Below are 15,492 nucleotides of genomic sequence, written 5' to 3'. Positions count from 1 at the left end.
TTCTGCACTGGGAGTACAAGTTGAAACAGAGGCTAGTTTAACTCTGGTTCCACGATATTTGAGTGGAGTAAACATGGGAAAGATTTTGAGGAAGCAGCTAACACACTATGTATAACCTAATTCAAATGTATACGAACTTAATTGTAAGTGAAAACTCTTATGAGCACCATGAAGAGGAGAGGAGGTGGACAGGTCATGAGGGTAGAGGTGGACAGGTCCTGAAGAGGAGAGGAGGTGGACAGGTCCTGAAGGGTAGATGAGGTGGACAGGTCATGAGGAGGTGGACAGGTCATGAAGAGGAGAGGAGTTGGACAGGTCCTGAAGGGTAGAGGAGGTGGACAGGTCCTGAAGAGGAGAGGAGGTGGACAGGTCCTGAAGAGGAGAGGAGGTGGACAGGGCCTGAAGGGTAGAGAAGGTGGACAGGTCATGAGGAGGTGGACAGGTCATGAAGGGTAGAGGAGGTGGACAGGTCAGGAAGGGTAGAGGAGGTGGACGGGTCATGAGGAGGTGGACAGGTCCTGAAGGGTAGAGGAGGTGGATAGGTCAGGAAGGGTAGAGGAGGTGGACAGGTCATGAGGAGGTGGGCAGGTCCTGAAGGGTAGAGGAGGTGGACAGGTCAGGAAGGGTAGAGGAGGTGGACAGGTCAGGAAGGGTAGAGGACGGAGGTGGACAGGTCCTGAAGGGTAGAGGAGGTGGACAGGTCAGGAAGGGTAGAGGAAGGAGGTGGACAGGTCAGGAAGGGTAGAGGAAGGAGGTGGACAGGTCAGGAAGGGTAGAGGAGGTGGACGGGTCATGAAGAGTAGAGGAGGTGGACAGGTCAGGAAGGGTAGAGGAGGTGGATAGGTCCTGAAGATTAGGTGTGTACAGGTCCTGAAGATTAGGTGTGTACAGGTCCTGAAGAGGTGAGGAGGTAGACAGGTCCTGAAGAGTAGGTTTGTACAGGTCCTGAAGAGTAGGTGTGTACAGGTTCTGAAGAGGTGAGGAGGTAGACAGGTCCTGAAGAGTAGGTTTGTACAGGTCCTGAAGGGTAGAGTAGGTGTGTACAGATCCTGAAGGGTAGAGGAGGTGGACAGGTCCTGAAGATTAGGTGTTTACAGGTCCTGAAGAGTAGGTGTGTACAGGTCCTGAAGAGGTGAGGAGGTAGACAGGTCCTGAAGAGTAGGTTTGTACAGGTCCTGAAGGGTAGAGTAGGTGTGTACAGGTCCTGAAGGGTAGAGGAGGTGGACAGGTCCTGATGGGTAGGTGTGTACAGGTCCTGAAGATTAGGTGTGTACAGGTCCTGAAGATTAGGTGTGTACAGGTCCTGAAGAGTAGGTGTGTACAGGTCCTGAAGAGTAGGTGTTTACAGGTCCTGAAGAGTAGGTGTGTACAGGTCCTGAAGAGTAGGTGTGTACAGGTCCTGAAGAGTAGGTGTGTACAGTACCATGTTGTTTATAAAGTTGGCACTCTAACTGGTGTTTAGCAGGTGTAAATATAAAGCTGTGTTATCGATCAGTTACCAGTCTGTCCTAATCTGACCCTCCTCTGCTTCTCCCATAGTGCTCGCTGACGTGTGGTGGTGGTGTGCGGAGCCGAAAGGTTGTCTGTTCCAGAAACACAGGGGTGGACTGTGACCCCCGAAAGAATCCCAGTTCCCTTACTCCATGCTACCTCCAGGACTGTCCTCAGATCATCGACGTCTTCGGTGGCAGCAACGACTGGTCTGGCAGTGGTTCGTCAAGCAAGGAAATCAACGAAATCAACTCCATCCCTGACTCCAACCCCCTGCCCAAACACAGTACGACTAGAGCTCAGCCAAGGGCCCCTAACAATCTGAATAACATCATCCCCCACCCGAATCACATTGACAAGACTACTGACAACTCAGCCAAAAACAATGTACCGGTGGACGATTTTTACTACGACTACAACTTCATCAAATTCCACGAGGACATTTCCTACGACTTTGGCTTGGGGAACAACGGTAAAGACTTGGTGGATGATCCTGGACCAGATCCACAACAGGAGCCTAAACCAAGTTCTAGTGCAGAAGAACATGTTTACAGAGAAACTACAACAGATCCTCCCACAGCTACCTCACCCATTTCTACCACTTTTAAGACGACTCCTTTCATTAGGGAAGTTGAGGAACCACAAGACCCTAACCTGGACAATGCAGAGATTGATGGAAGACTACAGACGGAGAAACCTAATGAAGTAGAGCGAGAGGAGGAGGATTTACTCCTTTCAGAGGACTATTTTCTACCTGTTTCCACCACACCCTCAGCACCAGTTTTAGAGACCAGGTTTTCACAAAGCTGGAAAGAAACAAACAGTAATTTTGGTTGGCCTCATTACCTCAGCACTGCAGCCAGCCCAGTGCCCACTAGCATGGGAACCACTGAGAATACACCTGGGCCCCAGAGTGAAGAAAATGATGATGAAAACACTGACATTTATGTCCCTTTTGATGTGAAAGACAGCAATGTTGGTACAACCATTGAATGTACCACCACTGCCCCTGTCAGCCATGACTATGAAGATGGCACCGTACCCACAACGATGGTAGAAGAGGTGAAAGAAGTGGGTGTTTTGGACTACAATTCCCACCAGGAGACTGCAATTGGACTACAATCCCCTGGCTACCAAGATGAAAAGGAGAGCCCGCTTCCACCCCTGGATCCACCTTCCCCAGGACCTGTGTTTGAGTTTGAAACATACGAGGACAGCTTTTTCACCACAACCCTGTCCCAATGGGAGGCAACCACCTCTCTTCCATACGAGCCACCAGCCCCAGACTCCACTGGGGATTACAATGGCTTTTTCCCTGGTGAACCAGACTTTGATCAGCAGGACTTTGAAGTTGAGCCCAAAGCTGATAGCGAAGTCAATTTAGGGGTCACCGACAGTGACTTCACCGTGACCTCACGTCCTGTGCCTCAGGAGCCACATCTTCCACCCTCTCCTCCCCCACCTCTTTCCCATTCACTCTCAGGAAACCAGGAGAACATCAAACACAGCACATCAACAACTAGAAGTGACTCTCCTCCTACTACTTATCTGGAAGGAGACCCTCAGTCTCCACCTGGAAGTGACTCCCCCCCTTCCACTCATCTGGAAGGAGACCCTCAATCTCCACCTCCGTCAATGTTAGCAGAGACAGAGCCAGCCACAGCCCAGTTAGAGACAGACATTTCAGCACAGTCCTCCACGACTGGGCCAACTCCATCTAAAGGGGCCAATGCGGGCCCTCCAGTCCCCTCCCCATACGGGTGGTCAGAGATTGACTACAATGAGATCCTCATCCCCCCCATGCTGAGATCCCTCACAAACCAGCCCCCAGTGGATGTCACCACAACCACTCCCCAGGATGGCACGAAACCCATGCCCCCCACCCAGTCCCCTGAGCCAGCCGTGCACCCCACCCAGTCCCCTGAGCCAGCCGTGCCCCCCACCCATTCCCCTGAGCCAGCCGTGCCCCCCACCCAGTCCTCTGAGCCAGCCATGCTCACTCTGCCAACCCATTCTCCCACCACACTCTGGTGGACACCAGAGCCAATCCCAGTGCCAAGCCCAGCTTCCACTCCAAACGCCACAGCTTCCTTCTGGAGAGCCGGCAACTGGAGCGCAGTGAGTTGCACCACTCTCTATGCATTCCACACATTCTCCCTGGTGTAAATGTAGTGTGTGGGAGGAACAATGCCCAGCAGTGTGCCACTATTAATGTCCCCATCCCTTTAATATGCTGACATACTGTCACCCTGGCCTCAGGTTCCAACATAAACAACCCAACTCTCCTATCATGTTGAATGGCTGCTCTCTGACCTTTTCAGATTGCCAGCAGGGAAATATATCAGCCTGACAGGTCATGACACAGTGAATGCCACTTTCTGTCTGTGTTTTAACAGTGAAATCAAATGTGACTTGCACTCTCTCTCAAAGTCAACCACATTCACTCTGTACAGAAACACAGAACAGTCTCGTAATTCCATTGTGTTGGGTTTTTGAATGAGGAAGTATTTTGTCCCCCGTGACTAATCTCTATGTATCTGAATGAGCTGCAACTCAGTGTATTACAAGACATTGAATGATGCCTGGTTCACTCCTCACTGCCTCCCCTTGTGTTGCAGTGTTCTACTAGCTGTGGTCTGGGGGCCATCTGGAGGCTGGTGGTCTGCAGCACGGGACTGGAGTCTGACTGTGACCTGACCAAGAGGCCTGTGCCGGCCCGGCGCTGCTACCTCCGACCCTGCTCCTCCTGGAGGATAGGGAACTGGACCAAGGTGAGGCCCCACACCAGGGAGTGGACGATAATGGAATGTTGTAGCGATAACTCAGGGATGATAAGGGAATGTTGTAGCGATAACTCAGGGATGATAAGGGAATGTTGTAGCGATAACTCAGGGATGATAAGGGAATGTTATATTGATAGCTCAGGGATGATAAGGGAATGTTGTAGCGATAGCTCAGGGATGATAAGGGAATGTTGTAGCGATAACTCAGGGATGATAAGGGAATGTTGTAGCGATAACTCAGGGATGATAAGGGAATGTTGTAGCGATAACTCAGGGATGATAAGGGAATGTTGTAGCGATAACTCAGGGATGATAAGGGAATGTTGTAGCGATAACTCAGGGATGATAAGGGAATGTTGTAGCGATAACTCAGGGATGATAAGGGAATGTTGTAGCGATAACTCAGGGATGATAAGGGAATGTTGTAGCGATAACCCAGGGATGATAAGGGAATGTTGTAGCAATAACTCTGGGATGATAAGGGAATGTTGTAGCGATAACTCAGGGATGGTACGGGAATGTTGTAGCGATAACTCGGGGATGATAAGGAAATGTTGTAGCGATAACTCGGGGATGATAAGGGAATGTTGTAGCAATAACTCAGGGATGATAAGGGAATGTTGTAGCAATAACTCGGGGATGATAATGGAATGTTGTAGCAATAAGTCGGGGATGATAAGGGAATGTTGTAGCGATAACTCAGGGATGATAAGGGAATGTTGTAGCGATAACTCAGGGATGATAAGGGAATGTTGTAGCAATAAGTCGGGGATGATAAGGGAATGTTGTAGCGATAGCTCAGGGATGATAAGGGAATGTTGTAGCGATAGCTCAGGGATGATAAGGGAATGTTGTAGCGATAGCTCAGGGATGATAAGGGAAAGTTGTAGCGATAACTCAGGGATGCTAAGGGAATGTTGTAGCGATAACTCAGGGATGATAATGGAATGTTGTAGTGATAACTCAGGGAAGGGACGATAATGGAATGGTGTAGCAATAACTCTGGGATGGGCCGATAATGGAATGGTGTAGCAATAACTCTGGGAAGGGACGATAATGGAATGGTGTAGCAATAACTCTGGGAAGGGACGATAATGGAATGGTGTAGAAATAACTCTGGGAAGGGACGATAATGGAATGGTGTAGAAATAACTCTGGGAAGGGACGATAATGGAATGGTGTAGCAATAACTCTGGGATGGGCCGATAATGGAATGGTGTAGCAATAACTCTGGGAAGGGACGATAATGGAATGGTGTAGAAATAACTCTGGGAAGGGACGATAATGGAATGGTGTAGCAATAACTCTGGGATGGGCCGATAATGGAATGGTGTAGAAATAACTCAGGGAAGGGACGATATTGGAATGGTGTAGCAATAACTCAGGGATGATAATGGAATATTGTATCATGACTCAGGCATGGGACAATAATGGAATGTTATCGCGATAACTCATGGATGGGGCGATAATGGAATGTTGTATCATGACTCAGGGATGGTAATGGAATGTTGTATCATGACTCAGGGATGATGATGGAATGTTGTATCATGACTCAGGCATGGGACAATAATGGAATGTTATCGCGATAACTCATGGATGGGGCGATAATGGAATGTTGTATCGCAATAACAATGATGGGATAATGGAATATTAATGCATTAATAATAAATCAGTCAGTATAGTATCAAGCAACTTTTTATCACGATAACAGGATTGTTTAAGCTCCGTCCCTCTCACCCTCTTTCGCCCCAGTGTTCCAAGAACTGTGGTGGTGGGGTGACCCTGCGTGAGATCCAGTGCTTTGACACCAGGGACCAGAGGCCTTTGCGGCCCTTCCACTGTCAGACCGTGTCTACCCGGCCGGTGACCCGCATGCCCTGCCTACCCCAGCCCTGCCTGGACTGGTACTCTTCTTCCTGGGGACAGGTTAGTTACATCCTTTCCTCCCATCTCCTTCTCTCCTCACCTCTCTCCTTACTACCCATAGTTATGCCTAACCTCTCACTGTGATAGTTGTTATCTTCTGTGACAGTTCCATTTGTAGTAAGAAGTTATCATCACTGTGATAGTTGATGTGTAATAAGGGGTTATCACTGTGATAGCGGATGTGTAATAAGGGGTTATCACTGTGATAGCGGATGTGTAATACGGAGTAATATTCACTGTGATAGTTGATGTGTAATAAGGGGTTATCACTGTGGTAGTTGATTTGTAATAAGGGGTTATCACTGTGGTAGTTGATTTGTAATAAGGGGTTATCACTGTTATAGCTGATGTGTAATAAGGGGTTATCACTGTTATAGCTGATGTGTAATAAGGGGTTATCATCACTGTGATAGTTGATTTGTAATAAGGGGTTATCACTGTGGTAGTTGATTTGTAATAAGGAGTTTTCACTGTGATAGTTGATGTGTAATAAGGTGTTATCACTGTGATAGTTGATGTTTAGTAAGGAGTTATCACTGTGATAGTTGATGTTTAGTAAGGAGTTATCACTGTGATAGTTGATGTTTAGTAAGGAGTTATCACTGTGATAGTTGATGTGTAATAAGGGGTTATCATCACAGTGATAGTTGATGTGTAATAAGGAGTTACCTACATAGTTACCCTCATGCAATGTTAAGTGCTTTGAGACTGTCTGAAAAGCACTATGCACAGTCATGGTTATCCTTAAAAGTGTGTGTGTGTGTTTCCCAGTGCTCTGAGGTGTGTGGGGGAGGGGAGCAGCAGCGTCTGGTTACTTGTCCAGAAGAGGATCGCTGTGACGAGGACCATCTGCCCAGCAACATCCAGGCCTGTAACAGCCAACCCTGTACCCAATGGGTCACTGGCTCCTGGGGACAGGTAAGAGAAGCATACTGTGCTCACACAAACACAGCCTACAGGTGTTGTGTGTATGTGAAGGATGTACCATTGTGCCTTCGTTTACAGTAATGTTGCATTGTATTGTGTACCTACTCACATGCACCCACACAGAGAAACAATCACAGACAATCACAGAACCATACAACGTGATTGTTTACGCTCTGCTGTAGTAGATGTTCTGTTTTCGACTTTAATGCGTGAATCACAATACAGGATTGAAAAAAAATTGGATTGTAAACAAAGCAATAGGAACTCCTAGGTGGGAGAGTAGAATAGAATGAAACTCCTAGGTGGGAGAGTAGAATAGAATGGAACTCCTAGGTGGGAGAGTAGAATAGAATGGAACTCCTAGGTGGGAGAGTAGAATAGAATGGAACTCCTAGGTGGGAGAGTATAATAGAATGGAACTCCTAGGTGGAAGAGTAGAATAGAAGGGAACTCCTAGGTGGGAGAGTAGAATAGAATGGAACTCCTAGGTGGGAGAGTAGAACAGAAGGGAACTCCTAGGTGGGAGAGTAGAATAGAATGGAACTCCTAGGTGGGAGAGTAGAATAGAATGGAACTCCTAGGTGGGAGAGTAGAATAGAATGGAACTCCTAGGTGGGAGAGTAGAACAGAAGGGAACTCCTAGGTGGGAGAGTAGAACAGAAGGGAACTCCTAGGTGGGAGAGTAGAATAGAAGGGAACTCCTGGGTGGGAGAGTAGAACAGAAGGGAACTCCTAGGTGGGAGAGTAGAACAGAAGGGAACTCCTAGGTGGGAGAGTAGAATAGAATGGAACTCCTAGGTGGGAGAGTAGAACAGAAGGGAACTCCTAGGTGGGAGAGTAGAACAGAAGGGAACTCCTAGGTGGGAGAGTAGAACAGAAGGGAACTCCTAGATGGGAGAGTAGAATAGAAGGGAACTCCTAGGTGGGAGAGTAGAATAGAATGGAACTCCTGGGTGGGAGAGTAGAACAGAAGGGAACCCCTAGGTGGGAAATTCACAAACGCATGCAAATTGTAACTGAATGAAAATGGAGCTTTGCTTTGCTTTGAATAACACAGAAACTCATATTACCTCATGAGAACTCTACAAAGACTTTCTCTTCAGCAAAGAATAGAATGACTGTGGTTTTGTTAAAACCCGCAATACAAAGCAATTTCTGAGTCTGAACTAAAAAACTACAAAAATGATGATTGGCTTCAAGCTGCAGAAGATGAGCACCCCAACATGTTTCAGACCTCATGCTGTTCAGCCACCAATTACATGACTCATCCAGAGCCCACAACCCCCTCCATCACTCCTTCCATCTTCCCTCAGAAGTTGCAGCCAAACCAGTCGTTGATAGCAGCAAGTACTGCTTTAATCCCAAACCACGTCAAAACTGCAAGACACCCTTTACTAGGAGGGAGAGAGGAAGAGAAAATGCACACACACCAAGTCCTCCACTAAGCCTTTGTATTGCCTCCCTCAAGCTAGTGTCTGACCTAGCTTAACACGAGCACACACACAGAGCCAGGCTCCCTATGGATCTGTGTGCTTGTGTGTGCCAGGCACGTGCCCACCTCAGGGGCTTGATGAGGAATGACTTTCACCATGATTAGAATGTGGGGGAGATGCAGCCATCAGGCCTGCTGCTGTGTAGCTGATGTGCTTTGATTTGCTCGGTGGTAATGGCCTTAAGAGGAGGGAGAGCCAGGCTGAGCCAGGCTGGTGTGGTACACTATAGGAAGCATGGAAGCTATTGACGAGGGTAGCCTAGGTTTGTGGCAGACGCTGTGCATCTAATCTAATTACTGTGATCAAGAACACTCTATAAATGGACTGATGTCGTAGTTACTGCTCATTACCGACCGGATCAATCACCGCCTGTTGTCAATCAATGTTCTTGGTGAACTGTGATTAAAACTGTGTTTGCCTGTTCTGCTGTGGAAAACATCTTGTCTTGTTACTGCCATAGGACTGGATCATTATTGAACCTTTTGGGAGGATTGCACTCCATGTCTTTATCTGTTAAGGGACACACACAACACCAGTACAGTATTGCAGCAGGTAGTCACATATAGGGCTGTAGCGGTGATGGTCAAGCAAATAACTGCCGGTCTCACGGTAATTGACCGTTAATTAACATCAACACATTTAGCATCTTCTAGCTTCCACACACAGCCTACAAGCCACTAATGCAGACCTTTGGAACATCTACATTTTAAAAAGTCGAATAAATCCATGTAATATAGCCTACACCTTCTCAATAAATCCATGTAATATAGCCTACACCTTCACAATAAATCCATGTAATATAGCCTACACCTTCACAATAAATCCATGTAATATAGCCTACACCTTCTCAATAAATCCATGTAATATAGCCTACACCTTCACAATAAATCCATGTAATATAGCCTACACCTTCACAATAAATCCATGTAATATAGCCGACACCTTCTCAATAAATCCATGTAATATAGCCGACACCTTCACAATAAATCCATGTAATATAGCCGACACCTTCTCAATAAATCCATGTAATATAGCCTACACCTTCTCAATAAATCCATGTAATATAGCCTACACCTTCTCAATAAATTCATGTAATATAGCCTACACCTTCACAATAAATCCATGTAATATAGCCGACACCTTCTCAATAAATCCATGTAATATAGCCTACACCTTCTCAATAAATTCATGATTTATTACAGACAGGTCTAAAGAAACATTATGTGAAGAAGAACAGAACAGCAGACTCTGAGTTGTCCTTTATGTTAGGTCCTGATCCAGCTATGTCATATGGCTGTGGGCTACGCTAGTTCATTTAGCAGACAAGATTTGGTTAGAATGACATTATTTTATACTACTTTATATTACTTTATAGTATGAAGAATACTATTCTGTGTTGAGCGGTCAACAAAGAAACAGGTACTTCTATGTGCTTCATTTAAAGTTATTAATGTAACTTTGTTCTACAAACGTTGGGCTATATGTTTAGATTTTTTTATACATTGTAAGGCTGCATGATGCGACTCAACAATTATTTGTAAAAAAAAATTGCATTAAAAAGCATGAGCTCTGCTTTGTTTTTTTGCGCAGGCTGTACACACTTCATCAGGCTGTACACACTTCATCAGGCTGTACACACTTCATCAGGCTGTACACACTTCATCAGGCTGTACACACTTCATCAGGCTGTACACACTTCATCAGGCTGTACACACTTCATCAGGCTGAACACACTTCATCAGTCTCTCATTCACAGTTTGACAAGCACTTGATAATGTCTGGAATTTCCCAGCGTCATCCCCTTTATGTGGCCGTAATGCCTCTTTAAAAAATCCTTGCCTTTTGCGGCCTTGAGCTGAATATAATAATTATAATTCCCTTCTCCCTACGTGCTCCGAAGCACCTCTCACTCACATAGCTCTCTGTCACGTGATCAGGTCTTTCTCACAGGCTACAAGTGAAAACGGACACATCAGGAACGCAACTTGCGCACGCAGATATTGGAAGAACTGTCCACATTTCATTTTCATCAGCCAACAAGATCAGTAGGCCTAACGAACATCAAAAGCACTAGCCTATGTCAATCTACTATCCCACATTAAGTACAAAAGTTGACCTATTCTGTGCGAGAAATAAATATTCCAAACATAGTCTGAGACAGTTGTGGGATGCAGAGAGATCCCAAATTAATACAATCACAAGCATCCAAAACCCTCTTTTTACACAATGAGGCTAACGCAACAGATCAGAACGTTTAGCTTCATGTTGATGAACTATCAGGCTGTTTCTTCACATTATAAGCACAGCAATGTGCACACAGCAATAGGTTATAAGCGTGACTGTCCCATTAACAGGAAAACACCATCATCATAAAAAGTGACCCCAAATGTGATGATGCATGTAATGCTTTTACTAAAAAGGTGCATTTTTATGGTGAAAATTATTTTCTCCAAACGTGAAACTCCCGCATTGCATATGTATGCTCGTTAGGCTCTACACCCATTATGAAGGTGATTTAATGTGCTTCATTTAAAAAAAGTTATTGGACACTTTAGTTGTGATACAAATCTTATCAGAACAAATAGGCCTATGGGCTAGGCTACATGAGGTGTGGCACTATGATATGAAAAGTCGCAACAACAAACAATGGGCATCATTCACAAGTAATTATAATATAAGTTACAAGTGATCGGCTAATGTGGTCACCCATCAGACTATTTTTGATTTAATCTTCTCTTTACATATGCTGAATAATGTATGTGTGACATTTTGATTTAGAATGAACCATTATCATGCACCTGTCTGGAAACAGGGGCAGGGGGAAAAATACATGTCATCTATGCACTTAAATAGCGAATGGAAGATGCTTTTCCCGTGGTTCGTTTTCATGCCAGACAGGTAGACTGTACTCCTGTTGTAAAGAGAAGCAATGTGCTTAATATGAGGAAAGTTGAGAAATACATTTAGTAGGCCTAGCCTATAGAAAGCTGATGGGATCCTGTTTTTTTTTAAATAGAGGCTATAACTCTGTTTTCTCACACAATTGCATAGCCTATAGAAATGTTGAGCAACGTGAGCTCATGGGCTCTCATGAAGTGTTCGATTTAGATTTTCGATTACGTTTGCATTGATGTCAGAGTGATTAGAGGGACAATAGAGTGCTGAGAACCAGGCAGTTAGTACGTTTGGTAGGCTACTAATGACCATCAGCAGCATCAGAGCTTGGAGAAGCCTAATTACCATGACTAAACGGTGTGTGTGTGTGTGTGTGTGTGTGTGTGTGTGTGTGTGTGTGTGTGTGTGTGTGTGTGTGTGTGTGTGTGTGTGTGTGTGTGTGTGTGTGTGTGTGTGTGTGTGTGTGTGTGTGTGTGTGTGTGTGTGTGTGTGTGTGTGTGTGTGCATGAGGTTGCATGCCTGTGTGCTTATGACTTAACGTGATGCAGCCTACAGCTATAGCCTACAGCCTACACTGTGTCCAAACAGCCCTCCGTATATCAGTTTGTGTGTCCCATCCCCAGTGCTCTGCATCCTGTGGTGGCGGCGTGCAGCGGAGGCTGGTGAAATGTGTGAACACCAAGACGGAGCCTGAGGAGGAGGAGGATCATGCCCAGTGTGACTCTGAGCCCTGGCCAGAAAACAGCCAGAAGTGTAACCTGAATGAGTGTGACAGCGGCCCCGCTGGTGAGTAAACCACACAACAGCTTTCTGTCTTAAATAATGTATATGATAATATACACCATTTAAAATATGCTTTCATCCAAAGTGACGTATTGTCATGCGTACAGACATTTGACATGTAGGTCATGGGTGTCCGTATGGGTGTCCGTATGGGTGTCCGTATGGGTGGCCTTGGGAATCGAACCCACAGTCCTGACGTATTAAGCATTGTGCTCCGCCAACTAGATTTTCATTTCCTAGAAAATGCTCCACTTCCTCTGGTTTTAGCTGAATGGATGGGTTAGATGGATAGACAGGCACGCTGTCAGTCACGCCGGAAAGCAATCGGGCAGAGAGAGACAGACAGAGAGAGAGAGAGACAGACAGACAGACAGACAGAGAGAGAGAGAGACAGACAGACAGACAGAGAGAGAGAGAGACAGACAGACAGAGAGAGAGAGAGAGACAGACAGAGAGAGAGACAGACAGACAGAGAGAGAGACAAACAGCCTCCATTACCAAAGATGTCTGTACAGTAAGCCAATAAATCATAAGAACATCACCACTCTTCTTTCATGGCCAAGTCTTATAGATTTGTGTAATACAAAAGAACTCGTTTTGCAAGAACACTAAGACTTTCCTTGGTCTCTGTCAGTGTTCAAGGCTGTAGCTGTCACCACTTCCATACGCATAACTGACCTTTTCATGCTCTGTGTAACAACTCTTATGTCAGAGTTATTTCACGGCCATACATTTCAGAAAACATTTTCTGAACAGTCACTTAGTATCTACAGGCAACTGCCAAAATAAAGGAAACGCCAACATAAAGAGTCTTAATAGGACGTAGGGCCACCAGAACAGCTTCAATGCACCTTGGCATAGAGTCTACAAGTGTCTGGAACTCTATTGGAGGTCTGCTACACCATTCTTCCACAATAAATGAATTTGGTGTTTTGTTGATGGTGGAAAACACTGTCTCAGGTGCCACTCCAGAATCTCCCATTAGTGTTAAATTGGGTTGAGGTCTGGTGACTGACACACACACACACACACACACACACACACACACACACACACACACACACACACACACACACACACACACACACACACACACACACCCTTTAAACCCCCTGTGCTCCTTTGAGACCCCTCTTTCAGTCACTGAGATCTCTTCTTCTAGCCATGGTAGCCAAAATAATGGGCAACTGGGTATTTTTATACATGACCCTAAGCATGATGGGATGTTAATTGCTTAATTAACTCAGGAACCACACCAGTGTGGAAGCACCTGCTTTCAATATACTTTGTATGCCTCATTTACTCAAGTGTTTCCTTTATTTTGGCAGTTAAATGTTGGTTGTAAACTCAAAAGGTGGTGAAATGCAATATTGTGTGCTAGCTTGTGAGGCATGCCAGAACACTGAATGCTTCCTAGTTAGTTGAGAACGACTGACTCAACAGCCATGTCTGATATAACCAGTAAACTCAATGCTTCCTAGATAGTTGATAAAGACTGACTCAACAGCCATGTCTGATATAACCAGTAAACTCAATGCTTCCTAGATAGTTGATAAAGACTGACTCAACAGCCATGTCTGATATAACCAGTAAACTCAATGCTTCCTAGTTAGTTGAGAACGACTGACTCAACAGCCATGTCTGATATAACCAGTAAACTCAATGCTTCCTAGATAGTTGAGAACGACTGACTCAACAGCCATGTCTGATATAACCAGTAAACTCAATGCTTCCTAGTTAGTTGAGAACGACTGACTCAACAGCCATGTCTGATATAACCAGTAAACTCAATGCTTCCTAGTTAGTTGAGAACGACTGACTCAACAGCCATGTCTGATATAACCAGTAAACTCAATGCTTCCTAGTTAGTTGAGAACGACTGACTCAACAGCCATGTCTGATATAACTTCAAAAAGTTGGATGGCTAACATTTGGCTACATTTGGCATCTTACAGAAGTTAATGCATACATTTTTGTACTGGTTCCCTGTGGGAATCAAACCCACAACCCTGGAGTTGCAATTGCCATGCTGTACCAACTGAGCCACGCAGGACTCTTTCATCGATCCTGTTTTGTGATATACACCTCTAATGTCAAGCCACTGTGGTTCCTGTGTTGTTTATGTTATTCTCATCCTAACAGCTTGTAGCAGTTTATCTGACAATATCAATGATTGATTTTCAAGAGAGAGAGAGAGAGAGACCTCTCCAAGAAACATACTGTAGCCATGCTATCACAAGAAGCATGTTACAGTATATATACCTTATACAGTACGTGGAAAGGAGGAAGAGGAAGGTGTGCTAACTTGGTTGACTTGCGTGTACATGTTCGTGTCAACGTGTGTGTGTTCATGTGTGAATCCCTGGGGTTTAGTGGAGGGTCAATCTGAATGCCATAAACAGCCTCCAGCAGGGATTGAACAGTTCTCTGACCCTCCTGTTCCTCCTTCCACTTCAGCCTCTCTCCCATGGGTCACTGGCTTTCTCTCACCCTAATTGAAGCGTGCCACCTGCTCCCCACCAAACACCACACAAACAAGATTACTCAGTGGAAAATCTGATCCTTGTGAGAAAGGTGGCTGGCTCTTCTCTGTCGTGTGTAAAGCAAAGAGAGAACCTAACTGTGTTAAAGATTGACCTTTAGTATGTATCATGCCAATGCAACACAAAATATGTTATTATATACATTTTAAACATATAGTGAAATAAAATGGCCAAATGTTAATTAATAGTCCATCAGTTTTTAGGGCTGACCCAAGTTTTGTACACTACAAGACTGTTAGCCCACTGAGCTAAAGCATTAGCTTGGAAAGCTAACACAAGTCTAATCACGCATTTAGAGTTCACCGAAGCACCTCTGCTACAGATGTACCTAGAACAGTGGTTCCCAACCTTTTCTGAACGGTGACACACCTTGATGCGCTGAATAATTGTTTTTGTTGTAATGACCTCCATCTCAGCTGATCCATATTGAAAATCATCTATTTTCTGTGACAGATGTTTTTATAGATTAAATAGGGTTTATTTGAATTATTTTCATAGTTCCTTAGTCATGATTCATTTGTGTGTACCCCTTTAAGAGCGTTCCGCAAATCCCTGCTAGAAATATATTTTTTTAGATCGGGTAAAATCTATATTTAGTTTTAAACCGTTTGGACTACAGACGAGTGTTTTTCTGCATTGTAAAGCTGCAAA

General features: G+C 45.0%; 1 protein-coding gene across 2 annotated transcripts in view; it reads left to right on the top strand.

Annotated features, from left to right (window-relative positions):
• The window catches only part of LOC110515416 (A disintegrin and metalloproteinase with thrombospondin motifs 7), a 177,938-nt gene that overhangs the window by 139,809 nt on the left and 22,637 nt on the right, over nt 1-15,492 (top strand). For both annotated transcript variants that reach the window (XM_036964209.1, XM_036964210.1), the window contains 5 exons: nt 1,540-3,609; nt 4,110-4,262; nt 6,027-6,200; nt 6,972-7,118; nt 12,139-12,301. In XM_036964209.1, the coding sequence (XP_036820104.1) occupies nt 1,540-3,609; nt 4,110-4,262; nt 6,027-6,200; nt 6,972-7,118; nt 12,139-12,301 (2,707 nt within the window). The remainder of the gene's footprint in view (nt 1-1,539; nt 3,610-4,109; nt 4,263-6,026; nt 6,201-6,971; nt 7,119-12,138; nt 12,302-15,492) is intronic.

The sequence above is a fragment of the Oncorhynchus mykiss genome, chromosome 26 (genome assembly GCF_013265735.2).
Source record: "Oncorhynchus mykiss isolate Arlee chromosome 26, USDA_OmykA_1.1, whole genome shotgun sequence".
In the NCBI taxonomy this organism is placed as follows: Eukaryota; Metazoa; Chordata; class Actinopteri; order Salmoniformes; family Salmonidae; genus Oncorhynchus; species Oncorhynchus mykiss.
The sequence above is the reverse complement of the archived record's forward strand: the minus strand, read 5'-3'. Positions and strand labels throughout refer to the sequence as shown.